This window comes from Taudactylus pleione, unplaced genomic scaffold (genome assembly GCF_031769625.1).
Source record: "Taudactylus pleione unplaced genomic scaffold, aTauple2 ptg000555l, whole genome shotgun sequence".
NCBI classification, from domain to species: domain Eukaryota; kingdom Metazoa; phylum Chordata; class Amphibia; order Anura; family Myobatrachidae; genus Taudactylus; species Taudactylus pleione.
Genome location: NW_028284957.1, coordinates 1125380 through 1140000, shown reverse-complemented (window position 1 = coordinate 1140000; position 14621 = coordinate 1125380). Strand labels below are relative to the sequence as shown.

Genomic DNA, 14621 nt, shown 5'->3' with positions numbered 1-14621 from the left:
AGTAATTCAGCCATCTATGTAAAGTACATGGTATACAAAGTTAGGCCTGTTTATAGACCTTATATCACTGGGTGGTTGTCAAATCTTACTTGACACCCAATGACTGCAATAGTCAATGCTACCATAAAATATGGGATGGTAATTATGTTACACTACAGCCTCCATAACCCGGTTTAATAATTTGATATCTATTGTCAAATTCTGCTTTGAGTATCCTCATCAGGGTCATATAAACATATAATAGTCATATCTGATTTATCCGGCCAGTGATTCGCTGAAACATGTGGCATAACACATATTATTGCCCCACAGATGGGCAGTTTGGGGTATATCTCATTCTATTGCCCCCACAAACTGGGAACTTTGGTAGTTTATACAGTACAATACTGACTCAGATATTAGAAGTGGGGTAGTTCAATAAATACTGCCCCACAGACTGAGATATTGGATTAATCCATATAATATTGTCACAACATGGGGCATGGGACAAATTATATTGACCTAAGGACTGGTGGCTTGGAGAAAAATATAATACTTCCCTGCAAGCTTGGATCATGGGGTAAATAATATAATAATGCCCTTATGTTAACCATACAATACTGCCTCACAGACTGGGAAATTGGGGGATATAATACAATACAGCCTCACAGACTGGGAACTTGGGTTATATTATACAATATTGCCCCTCAGTTTGTAAGGTAAGGATGTAACAATGTAATAAGACCCCAGAGGCTTCAGCTAAATAAAGATATTAATGCAAACAGATTTAGGTCACTAGAGAAGATAGAATAACTTGTAGTATCCGAACCGAGGACTCACAGGAGTGTATATATTAAATTTGATATATAGTAAATATAACCACCCCCTGCCCCCCACATACACACCAGTCCCTCTTTATTCTGTATTGGGAGCACACAGAGCAAATGAAGTGTGACCTTTTCCGGATAGAACCCCTCACACAGGCTCGCATTCACCTCCTAATAACATTAATGTCATGTGTCTTTTTCCTTATTTTTATCTAAAAGGCTTTTTTATGGAGAACGTTTAATGGTCCATATACCCCGCACCCTCCCCCTGTGTCACCACCCTCTTATTAACCAGACTGAGGAGGATTCCTGCGCTTGGTGAATGGACAGTGAGGCGCATCTTGCGTCTGGATCAGGGGAAAGGTACCAGCTCTGCCTGCAAGTCCCAGATCCCAAAATCCGGGCAGGGACACACAGGGAAAGGGGCAGAGATAGAGCGAGACTGAGAAGGGAAGAGGGGAGTGAGAGGGAGACAGACAAGGAAAAGGGGAGACAAAGAGGGAAACACAAGAGGGAGGGAGCCAGGACGCGTAGAGAAAGCGCACAGGGCGCATTGAGAGAGCGCACAGGGCGCATAGGGAGAGCGCACAGGGCGCACAGAGAGAGCATCGGAATTCAGAGAGAGAGGAGACCAGAAGGAGGGAAAGAGAGAGAGAGTGCCAGTGCTTTACTGAAACTTAGGAGAGAGGAAGCAAGAGCAGAGGGGTAGAGGGAAGGGAGCTAGTGGAGACTCCTAGCGCGCTGGTGCCCCTCCAAAAATTAAAGGACTCATCGGGCCTTTTATTTTAGGAATGAATGCTGATCCATGTGTCTCTTATTGTGAACCCCCTACCATGGATTGTTACTACAGCCCGGTTCCTCAAGGCAGAGAGCTTCAGAGTTCTCCTTTTAGGGCATTCCAGCCCAGTGATAAGTTTAGTCCTGCTTTCCTGGCCAGCAAAGGACAAGGCTTTGGGGACAAGTCCAGGGGCACCTACCAGCCGGAGTGCCAGTCTTTGGATGGCAACGTGAGCGAGCAGCAACAAGGCAACTTTACCAAGTACCAGCCTCACCATTCCCAGCCCCAGCAACAGCAGCCTCATATCTACATGCAGAACAGCTCCTGCAAGTCTCCATCCGACAGCCTGAAACTGCAGGACAGCCCCGGGGACCCTCTGATATCCTGCTACGGTAAGAGAAGCCCCTCCATGCCCCCTGCACCCCCTTCTCTGAGCATGCCTTCCACTTACCCCACATTGGACTTTAATGATAGCAACTTCTCTAAAGTGTGTGGAGAGGTAACACAGGGCTCCCTCCACATCCACAGGGCACCCATCCAGTGCAGCCGTCCGACCTGTTTCATATTACCCAGAGACAACACAGAATTCTGAATTATGGTTGAAATCAGTGTTTTCACTTTCCGCTGTAAACTACAATCCCTTCTCATGTGGTTACATTGTATCAATGGTGTTTATTTCTAATCAGTTTAAGCTTACATTTGAAATATTTGTGTTGTACAAATGTCAATTAAGTTTAAGGTTTATCAGATCTCCCATCAGTTTTATTAGATACGTTTCACTTGACTCCTGGCTTTATAAACGCGAGCACTTAAAATCTAACGCATCCAAACGAATGGATTAATGAAATAGCTGCGTTTTATCTGCTAGTTTAATTTGTAGAATAATTTTGTTATTTATGTGTTTATATATGGGTGGTGGGGGAGGGGTGTATTTGAACTTTTTTATGGTTTTGCATGAAAATCCATAGCAATGGTCATTTCTATTGGTGACTATTAATAATTCTGACGGTGATGTTTCCTGATGGATAATTGATTTTATTTTTAGAAATTATTTATTCAGGCTATTAATATCAGTTTTAATCCTCTGTGAGCCACTAAATGATCCAAATTACCCCAAGGTACTAATTTTAGGCCAGCATCAATTTTACAGCCTTTTATCCTTGATTAGACACATTTACAGACTAGTTTACTTTCTTCTCAAAATTAATGGGGATTACATGTCATTTAACGCGCGGTGCCCCCGTTGGGTGTTTGCACTGGAAAAGGGTTGTGCTTTATTTATAAAGAACTTAGGTCACCCTGCAGCAAAGGTCTAATATCCCCATTGATGCAAGTGACCGACAGCTGCTTACTGCGGTGAGTACACGTTAATGACCAATATTATCATTAATTATAGTTAAGTCCATCACAATAAGTTGAAAATTTTACATGTTATATATATATATATGTGTGTGTGTGTGTGTGTGTGTGTGTGTGTGTGTGTGTGTGTGTGTGTGTGTGTGTGTGTGTGTGTGTGTGTGTGTGTGTGTTTCATTTCTGGCTTTTTAGAAGACTTTAAACTTTTTTCTCCACCTTTATCACATCAAATTTCTATATAAAGAATGGGGAGCCAGCAATGACTAGCGTGCCAACCCCTCACATAAAAGATACTGTTTATAGTCAAATGATTAATAAATCTGTGCAACATAAAACAAGTAGTCATATTATATACACCATGTTTTTAATCTAATTTATTATTTATTGAATTATATTATTATTATTGTTATTATTTATTATTATTATTATTATTATTATTATTATTACTATTATTACTGTTATTATATTTATTACTATCATTATTTTTATAATTATGTTATTATGCAGTGTTACATTTTACTAGCTCCTGACAATAATGTTAAATAGGATTAGCGCTATATGTATTTTAATTGTTCATTTTGCAATAGTTTAAATCCTACTTTTATAACTGCCAGATGAAATTGACCAAAACATTGAAATCTGAATTGATTGGAATTATATGACTAATGAGCAAACAACACTGTTCAGGTTATACTTTCCAACCTTCATAAATCAAGGACACTGCTTAATTGCCAGCGATAAACTAAGGTAGCGCTCACTGTAATATTGATTTGTTGCTGTCAGACGGTTAAATACTGTTTCTTTTCCTAAAACCCACATACTGTAATATGATCCGAGTACTGGCCCCAGATGCCTGGCTTACTACTGATAAATCTGGCGCTTTGCGTTCTCCAGTGCGCACACATGACGCAATAATATTAGTATTTGCAAAGCTAAATATATCTCATGTACCTGTATAAGCAAATAAATATTTTGTTTGTCAGTAGAGATGAAGATAGACAAATCCAATACTAGGACATCTGCGACAATATTTTGCCCAGTTTTCTTTCTGATGACTTCCAGGGTATTTACGCAATTAAAGGACGCAGCGCACAGCTATACCTGCTCTACAAGGGAGACATTCAACAGAAGCAAGTTTGGTGATTCATTTGAAATAAAACGAATATTAGACCAATGTACCTAAAAAGTGATAAAATAATAATAATAATAATAATAATAATAATATTAATAATAATGTAATAAATGGTCTAGATATCATTATCCAGAATCAGAGAGGAGTAGAGGCGAAATCCATTAAAGATCTGTCACAGACAATACATCTCACATTAGTTATAATAAAGATTGGAAAAGTTATGGGTCATGTGACTGCTACATTCAGTTGCCTTAAGTTGTATACAAACATGGATACAGTAACAAGATAATTAAATATTATATAGCTTAATTGATAGCATGTCTATCTTGAAAATGTTTAAATATTTAAGGTTTGTAAAATAATTTGTTAGTTAACCCTTTAAATTCTGTAGTTTTCTATGTTATTTTATTAACACTATACCTAATCTATGCACTTTAGGAGTAGTTGCGGTCATTTAATGATTGTCCACTATACTGTACTCCCCATCCCACCCCTGAGTTCATTAATAGGGGTTATGACTGACTCAGCCATAAAGTAATCTCACATCATCCCAAAAAAAAGAGGGATGTAGTCTTAAATCTGTCCTTCAAACACTCAGATTATTTATTAGGGCATGAAAACTGCTTCTGATTTAACAAAGAAAAAAATTATATATATCCCTCTGGATTTAGATCAGACGGTTTTTATTTAGCTGAGATCTGCCCCAGTTCGTGAAGAAAGGCGTACTATAGATTACAGAAAACTAATTTAAGAGACTGACAAGTTCTCTGAGAGCTTTTAATACAACATAGACAGAGATTTTTAATTATTTATTTAACTAACACAAAAATTCTGTATGCAGATCATAATTTTATGTTCCGAATTAACCAGAAAATTATTGTGTGTGAGGTAGGCACATATTTTTAATTTTACATATACGCCTATTGCAGTTCTAAATACACTGACTATTGAGAGATAGGGTAATATTTATATTTGAGGTTGCATAAAAAATAATTTAAAGAACAGTTAATTATTAGTATGGATTTGGTAAAAATATGTAAGTTATTCCTATATTTTGTAATTTCTCTTCTAAAGTCCTGACTAATTTATTGCTTCACTTTCTATTAATGAATTCATATGGTTGTAGAGCTTTTTGAGATGATTTTAATACAGGTTTGCCCTTAGATCAGTAGATAGGATTGATTTTGTACTTTATAGGAATTATAGAAATGTTTACCATTATCTTAGCAAATTTTTTTTTTCTAGATACTGCTATTTTGGCCTGTTCAATATCTTTCTTCTTTTTTTTTTTAATTCTACCATGATTGTTTGGAGGATCCCACCCGCTGGAGTAAATAGTAAATATATGCCCTTAGTAAATTACAACATAATGTTCATTCACATGTACCTCAAACATACAAAAAAAAAGTAAGAGATATGTTAAATAGAATTGTGGAGGTGGTTGTATACTGTTTACATTTTTTGTGATATGATTGTGCATTGGAAGCTAACACAAGCCCGCCAAGCAGAGAAACAGTTATGCCTTTTGTAAATTATACCCTCTGTTTTTTTCTTTAAAAACATAATTGTTGCAGGCATCTATATATTTTTACTATGGTTCAGAAAGTTGATAAATCACTCTCCTACTTGTATATGGTGGTTTCTTTATTTTTGTTAAAAAAATGCAATAAAAATTTTGCAATTTGACCAACTTTTAAAGTAGTCACACAAAACAACAGCAAATTTGTAACCCAATGTACAGAAATTTTTCTTGGGGCAATATTTGCACTTTGTGCCTTTCTTTGATATCATCCATTCGCACACTGTCACTACATACCATTATTCACATAATTTATAAAGGGATACTCATGACAGTAATAAAAAAAAACAGTTGTCATTTTTTTATGAAAATTAATCTAGCAATTTATAAATTGTTTATATTTACCAAAGTGTCTACTTGATTAATCTAAATTTGCTGTATTTTGAAATAGATTTTTTTTGTCCGCTGTACTGTGCTATTGATACCTTTATTGCACAAATTCAAATAAAAACAGTCCTTAATGTAGGCTGATTCTACATTTAATGTACTTAATGTGATTTAAAGTCTATTCTCTTCTATACATTTTGTTCCTATTACAATAAATTAATAAGTATCTTTAAATTGTTTTTGGCTGTAAGATTTAACAGATTTGTTATTTTTAAAAACATTTTTTAGATCCTGCAGCACAGTAGACAGTTACTGTAAAAAAAATACTCGTAAATTCTGCATCTTTAGTTGTACACCATGTTGGAAGAACAAACTATCTGTTTACATGTACAAAAAGTAGCCACTGCATTTGGCTTGCAATAATCAGTGGGAGACAAATCCAATCAATTATTTAGGCATGTGAGATTTTATATCTGCAGTTCAGTTTTTACTCTTTAGCATATATATATATATATATATATATATATATATAAAGGATATCACATCTACTATACGTAGAGATAAAGCACTCACCAGACTTTTGAAGTCAAAAACATACTTTAAGCTTTATTAGCATGCACATAATCCATAGTTGCCAATGTTTCGGTTGCAACTATATATTTATTAGATTAGCAACTTGCAAATCATTCATGTAAATCTAAGGCATTAGTTTGGCTTGTATGAGAGATAAATATGATTTCTGTGGAATTCCTTATTATAAACTCCATATAAGTGAAAACCGTTATATTTTTCAATGATAAAGCTGACACCCATGCCTTTTATTTTAAAACTTTTTGACCTGATTGACCATAAATAAATAAATAAATCTATAGGTTATTTTATGAAACCATTTTCCATAGATTCACATCTAAAGTAAGGGAAAGTTATTGTCTTTTGTACTTTATACATGTTATCCTTTTATTGTCCCAGTGTAACTCAAATCTTTTTATAGCTGACCCATTTCTGTGCATTCCGTTATCAGGAAGAAGAGTTATTTTATTGGTGTCCACACTATATATTTTAAAAAAATAATTATGTTTTTTTTTATTAAGTTACTTATGATAGTCAATCTCTAGCATTTCACTTGGCTTCCATGACTTTTATTATTATTATTATTATTATTATTATTATTATTATTATATTTATTATTATTATTATTTGAAACCTTTAAAAAAATGAAATGTTATAAAAAATAATCTTTATGGGTTAGTTAAAACAATCAATTTAATTAATTATTATTATTTTGTTTTATCAATTTACATACTAAATGTATATAACAAACATTGAAAGGAAGTAAAACAACCTCCTTGTATTCCTGTGGCATGTTTTTGCTACAATACAAGCTATCAAATGAGATTATTTTTTTTAATTAAGCAGAAAAGACATAAAAAAGTAAATATGTTTAGGACAGGTCATAGGCCGTCTGATTGTTGAAGTCACATTAGTAGTTTACTGTGTCTAAACAACATATGTATACATATGTGTATATATATATATATATATATATATATATGCCAAATCTGCCGGAACTCCTTTATATATTGAACATCTGGTCCCAGTGCCTGTAATAAGAGATATATATTTAAATTCAGTACAGAAAAATCAGCACTCTTCCCAAGTTATACTGTATAACCCTTTCTGAATATTTTGCCACTTTACAAATAATTAATGATAGTAGCAAAAGTGTTGCCTAATAGAAACTCAGCTGTATTGGTTTATATATGACATTGTAGCTCAAGACAGATTCATACGGATCCATTGAGCCTTTATTTTATACCCCTGTAATTTTAATTGTTTGCATCAGACAGAAGGATTTGAAGATCATAAACAATAATCTCAGAAACCTTTTTTTTGCTTTGCAAACCACCTGCACTCCTTCCACCAGCCAAGTCTGTATACATATGTACGACTGCCACAAGAGATATCTATTCCATATGTGCACACACAAGGTAGATATAAATATTACATTAGGAATTAGGAATGTATTGTTGGTGCACGTTTCAAGACAACTGTCTTGTGAGCAATAATATAAAGCACCCCAAATGTTCATGCCCGATTCCTGCCCGAGAGCGGCCTGGAACATATTACCGAACACAGCATGGTATACGATTCAAATCTTGCAAAGAAGGAGGGCAGCACAGCAACCCCCGTCACACAGACATCTACGGGTTTCGCATTAGTAACGCTAGAGATGTTTACACTACTTGAATAAAAAAATCTATATTTTTTTCTTGTAAAAATCTGAAACACTAAAAGACACTAAAACACGAAAATGTGTAGAGCTGAAGAGAGACAGAGAGTGACAATGATTTGAAAAAGATGTAATTGTGACAGACAGCTGTGGGGACAGGGTAAGTTTTGCCCTACAGTTCTGTAAAATTAAAAAAATAAAAGACCAAAAACTAGCAGCAGAGAGATTAAGGGGAACGAAGCTCACATTTCAACTTGTGGGTAAGAAGAACAGCATATCTGCAACTCAATCGCATGGATACAGTGGGTTCAATTTGGCTCTTTGTGGTCGCTATTATGTTGAAGTTGAATAAGCCAGCCTATCAGTCTTGATTGCTGGTAGTGTCACACATCTTGTCCCCTGAATAATTAGAGTCGTGGGTAGGCTGGACAACACTGGTGCTCACCGTGTTACCATCTTACTTACCCATGCGCCACTTATATGGGTATAGTGGACAAAATTAATCACTCTTATACATAGGTCTCATTATCCAACACATAGTCAATCCTTGAATCAAAATAACTGATAAAATAGGAGAATGATGAATGCAGGACACCGAAATGTCTGCCATGGGCTAACTTGATGATGAGAGGCCAGCTCTGTATAAAACTGGGCTGATTACTAACAGAGGTGCTGATATATGGGAAACAATTTACTGTATGTTATGTATGTTTTTTCCGAATTTGTGCACTCTCTTGAGTACAGAGTTTTCGCTTTCTTTCATTAAAGCCACATTTTCTATTGTAAGAAACATAACTGTATACTTCTGGATGTAAATCACTACTTATTGTTAGATTGTTTTTGCCAACTGTTTGCAATTTCCAGATTTTAAATATTTATCTAGGTAAAAAACAATTTCTTAGAAATTTATTTATATTTCACTATTGACCAATTTTAGTGTGCAATTCTTCATTTTACGCATATCAAATGCAATTCACACCTTCTAGTCTTATTGCCTGGATTTTATAGGTTAATATTTGAAATGCTTAAATATTAAAATAAATAAACAAGGTCCATTTACACTGTGCTGTGCATGATGTACTTAGATGAGCCAGCTAAGAAACACTGGCCACTGGAAGTTACTTTAAAATCATAATAAGTGAAAATAATTAGTAATCACTGAGTAATGTAGTTGTGTACATAGAAAAAATATCTAGTACTTTGTCATTTCAGCAGGTTTAAAGGAATTTCTACATTAATATGGTCCTCATAAGGTTTGGCGCGCTTTGAGAGAGGTGTCATGCACAAGCTGAGAAGGTATATATCCAGTCAGTACAAGTGCCTTGTGTAATTTATTTTGCCCCCTAATGGTTTGGCATGAAGCATGTTGAAATCTGGTTACCCACAATCTGTTTTTATTAGGAGGTGATCTGGTGTAGCTATAGAATTTCTCTGACTCAATAACCTTCTAATCTTCCTTATTACTCCGCACAGCTTCATGTTTTTAGGGATCCTTAAAAACAAAAAATTAGTATGAATTTGGCTTCCCTGCCCTGCAGATTCAGGCTTAATATTGTATTTTTATTTAAATAACAGAAACATTTCTCCTTATACAATTATTCGATCACACTTATTAGAACGTTTGAGATAAATAAATATATTATTATTATATTATTATTATTATTATTATTATTATTATTATTATTATTATTATTATTACTACTAATAAGAATTTTTTTGAAACCATTGAAATAAATCTGCAGAGTGCAGGTGTGTGCTTGCTCATCTTGACACTAACTTTGACACTGAGTGCGGGATCTTGCCCGCAAAAAATTATGCAAACCTTGCAACCAATTTTGGATGACATGTTGGATTGGATGTACATGCTATCTCTTGTCTTTAAGCCTGATTCAGAGACGGACACAATGCCAATATTTTCACAGAAATATAGATTGTTAGATTGTTTGCTATTGCGCATGTGAAAATTCACTGCGCACGCGCAGCGATTGCATTGAGATTACTCTCGTACATAGGAATCACTTGCAATGTGAGTGACAGATAGTCAGCGTTTGGGGGTGGATTGAAAATGCAGACGTGTCTGACAGTTTAAACGCTGTTTTATGGGCGTGCATAAATTGCCAGTGAGATCGCCTTCGGAGTATGAGAGCTGCAGCGTTTGCGGCTGGTCAGACTTGACTTACATGCTGCGTTTATCGATAGTACCGATATTTCCTTAAAAAAATTAAATTAAATTGAAAAAAAATTGTGTGGATCTGGCTTGCCCTGCAGAATCAGGATTAAAATTGTAATTTTATTTGAATAACAGAAATTTTCCTGCTTATGCAATTATTCTATCACACTTAATTAGAATGTTTGAAATACTTAAATATATTATTATTTATATTATTACTAATAAGAATTTTTTGAAACCATTGAAATAAATCTGCAGACAGCAGGCGTATGCTTGCTCACTTAGACACTTAGGGGCATATCCAATTGAGTGCGGGATCTTGCCAGCAAAAATCTACGCAGACCATGCAACCAATTCTGGATTACCGTAGGTATGCGCGTTCCCGATACCCTCGCTATTAAATTTTAAAAAATTGGTTGCAGAGTTTTTTTGCCGGCAAAATCCTGCAGGGGAGCCAGACACTTACCGATGTGAGGGAGTGCAGGGTTAGCAGCAGTAGTGTAGTGCGGTGTAGAGTAATGTGTGCCGGGAAGGTGTTCAGAGTTAGGGATAGTGGGATGCAGGGTTAGGGATACTACCTGTCCTGTGCCCAGCCAGTCCATGGAAGCTGTCTGTGACGCTGGAGAAGAGACGGAGGAGGAGGGCAGCTCTGCAGATGGTGAGTACTTAAGGACTAATTAAGTTCATCGGAAACTTACAATTGCTTAATTGGGGTGCAGTGTCCAAATGGGCCCAGAGCAGGTGAAGCCAATTTTTCCTTAAAATGTGGGTTGGAGGAAAAATTGGACCTACTCTGGAGGCAATCCAAAAAAAAAATTTGAACCCTCAAAAATAAAAATAAAAACTTGCACCCTTTTGGATACCAAAAATCTCACACCCGCGGTAAAAATCCTGCAGTTGCGAGATTTTTTTGTAAACTCACACCTAATTGGATAGGCCTCTTAGGGCTTGCTACTGAGCTGGGAGTAAGGTCAAAAAGTAATTGTGCAACTTGGTAAAACCATGTTGCACTACAGGTGGCACAGATGTAAAATGTGCAGAGAGATTTGAGAGGGACGTGTTCTAACTCAAATCTAAATTGCAGTGAAAGAATAAAGCATTTGTGGGCTACATGTAAAAGCCGCCAGTATTTACCCTGCATACAAAAAAACATAAAAAAATATATATATATTTGCACCTCTTGCATTGCAGCATGGTTTATCTATGTGTACAGTTACTTGTTCTTTTTTTATTTACCCCCCGACTTAGAATCAGGCCCATATTGACAAAAATCAACATGTATTTTCTATTTCTAGAACCAGATCTTCAGACCTGACAGCTTGAGGGGTTTCACATTGAGCTTGTTGGGAATGAGCACTGGCAGAGTACACGGGAAAATGATTTGCATGTCATAGAGTAACTGTTACATGACAGTAAAACAGAAAAATGAACTGAGCAGGCAAAATAGGGCAAACTTGATATACAGTGAACTACATGGGAAAGTCATTAAGTAATTCTGTACAGTAGGCAGGGTTAATGCAAATGTTACATTGGAATGTTACTACAGTATAGATGGATGAATAGAGCGAGAGAGATGGGTATTCTTGGTTCCTCGCATATTAAAGTTAAAGGGGTCTATTTACTAAGCAGTGTTATGAGACAGACTGAAGAGTGATAAGTCTGTGATAAGGTGCCAGCCAATCTGCTCCCAACTGTCATCTCACAGGCTGTGTTTGAAAAATGACAGTTGGGAGCTGATTGGCTGGCACCTTATCACTTTTCACTCTGTCTCCTAACACTGCTTAGTAAATAGACCCCACAGACCCACCTTCCGTGATCTAGTCTTTGGTATAGCGCGGGGGTCAATGCCGCTCTTGTTTTCCCTTTACATGCTACCTCTTGTCTTTGTCATTAAATCCATTAGATTTAGCTATCACATATGCCGCAGTCATACAGATCTACTTGTTAGAAGTAAAAATGGCACCAGTGGTACAAGCAACAATTACTAAATGCCTATCAGAAATGTCCATGTTGATGGGTTTCTGATGTCTGAAGGTCACATGAATAACACAGAGGCCATAAATCATTCCACCTAAATCCCAAAGTTGTTTTAGCACATATAGGGGAGTAGGGGGGTTCTAATTTGGCAAGGTCTGCGGAGTGGTGGAAATGCTGGCTCCTTACGCCCACCAACTTCACTATTGTTCCCTTGCAACTCAACTTCAAATTGATCCAAGGATGCTGGAACTGTGGATGACCAAGTCTCAGGAGCCAGGTACATATGGCGCCTTCTGTATGACTCCTTGACATTTTTATAGAGGCAAAATGAGAGCGAAATTTTGGAAGAGCTGTTCCCACTCGTCTCAACCAAATCGTTTTCTTGAGAAAACAGCGCTAATTGTGTAAAAATTGTTATGCAGCAATTTTGATTTCAAGACGCGCCCTTCTCTTTTGCGATCAGCGCAAGTGCACGAGTTCAAAATAGCGAGTTTGAAACATCTCCTCTAATTGAATGGACCCCATAGAAGTGCAAACAAAAGTTAGCGATGTTGGCCTATCATAATTCTGGGGGTTGCGTGCAGCCCCACATCGCAGCGCACTGAGGAGATGATTTAGACCCACTCGCTAGGATGGGATCGCTCGTAGCTGGCTGATATTTGCAATCTGCGCATGCGTATGTATCGCAATGCGCGTGCGCGAACCTATGCGAAAGAACGGGAAGCGCTCGCCCTGCATAGACAGCCCAGTTGAATGAGTGACAGGAGAGGCCGTTTGTGGGTGGTAACAAGGGCAGGCGCCACTAGAAACGGGGGAGTGGAGGTACGAACGCAGGCATACCTGAGTGTTTCAATGCCGTTTGCATACACAAAGTCATCGCACGCCAAGACATAGTGGGCGTACTAATGCCTTGCCGTACGATAGCCTGCCTTGCTGGGCATGCTTTAGATTTGCATATGCTGGGAGCGAGCGAATGCATCTAGCGACCGGGTCTGAATCGGCCGCTGAATTCCGTCACACCTCGCGGCGAGCCCCCGTCTTTCAGCATCCAGAGTGGTTGACAGTTATGCACCGTTTGTGGGTGGGAATGGACAGGGGCGTAGAGAGTCCTGCCGGGCCCAGGTGACATAGGGGCATGGCCTAATTGAGGGAGGCGTGGCCACACCCCCATGAGCACAAAAAAACCCCACAAAAACACATTTTTGCAGCGCCGCAAAGTGGCGCTGCGTGCTGGGGAGGGGGGGTGCTGTGAGCCCCTCAGCCCGGCGCAAAGTCATGGGGGAGTGATCAGTTGATCGCTACCCCCCACAGGCATAGGAGACTGCTGCTCAGTAGCCATGACCAGGCTCCCACTGCAGCTCAGCACACGCTGTGTGCTGGGCTGCTGTGAGGAAGGGAGGGGGAGCTGCGCAGGACCTGGGCCCCCGCCGGGCCCCTCAGGAAGCCCGGGCCCGGGTTAATAGTACTTGCTCTACCCCCTCTCGGCGCCCCTGGGAATGGAGGGGTTGTTAGAAAAACGTGGACGTGTTGCAATCGTCTTATAGGAGCGTCGGATTCAGCGATTGCGTCTTTGTTTGCAGTTTCACTGGTGCTGGCGCATTACTTTCGTTGGCCATTCCGAGTAGCCATAATATTACACAAAAGGCGGATGATGGACTGATCTGCGTCCTATGCTGTGTCTTTGTATGCAGATGCTGCGACTTTTTACGCCAGTGGGTATCCCATGCATCTCCCGGCAGCAGCGACATTTGCATATTTTCACATAGCAGCTGCGTGACAGTTATGGGAGATATCATCTTTGTTCCCTATTATGATCTCAAATGCTATTCAGGAAACCATCGTTGCAGGGACGAACCTTGCGTTAACAGGCTGGCTCTGCGAAGTCTCCACCAGCATTTTTTACGTCCAGCCTAAAGTAATTTTCTCCCCTATCATCTATTGCGCAGGCTCCATCCTCATTCCAGGCATGGCGCATAATAATGCAAATAAAAATTCGATTTTTTTTTTTTATTTTTTTTTTTATATGAATATATACACTGGAAAGGGAATTTAGCGTCTGTCTGGTAGACACAAGCTGATTGGCAGCTTTGATTGCTAGATCATCTGTGAGAGGTTTCTAAAGGGTGTGAAGGGCCCCATACATCAGCGACGGATTGCCGCGATCCTGCGATGCTGCAAGCCGACATCACAGGATCGTAGAAATCCAACATGTTGGATTCTCCCAATTTGATGATCGCAATCAAAAAATTATCGTGATTGTCTAATC

General features: G+C 38.1%; 1 protein-coding gene across 1 annotated transcript in view; it reads left to right on the top strand.

The window, feature by feature from the left end:
• The first annotated feature begins 1145 nt into the window (after window positions 1–1145).
• Window positions 1146–14621, top strand: part of ALX4 (ALX homeobox 4) — a 216633-nt gene continuing 203157 nt past the window's right edge. The window contains exon 1 of the mRNA XM_088452631.1: window positions 1146–1976. Coding sequence (XP_088308757.1) covers window positions 1598–1976 — 379 coding nt within the window. The 5' untranslated portion in view covers window positions 1146–1597. The remainder of the gene's footprint in view (window positions 1977–14621) is intronic.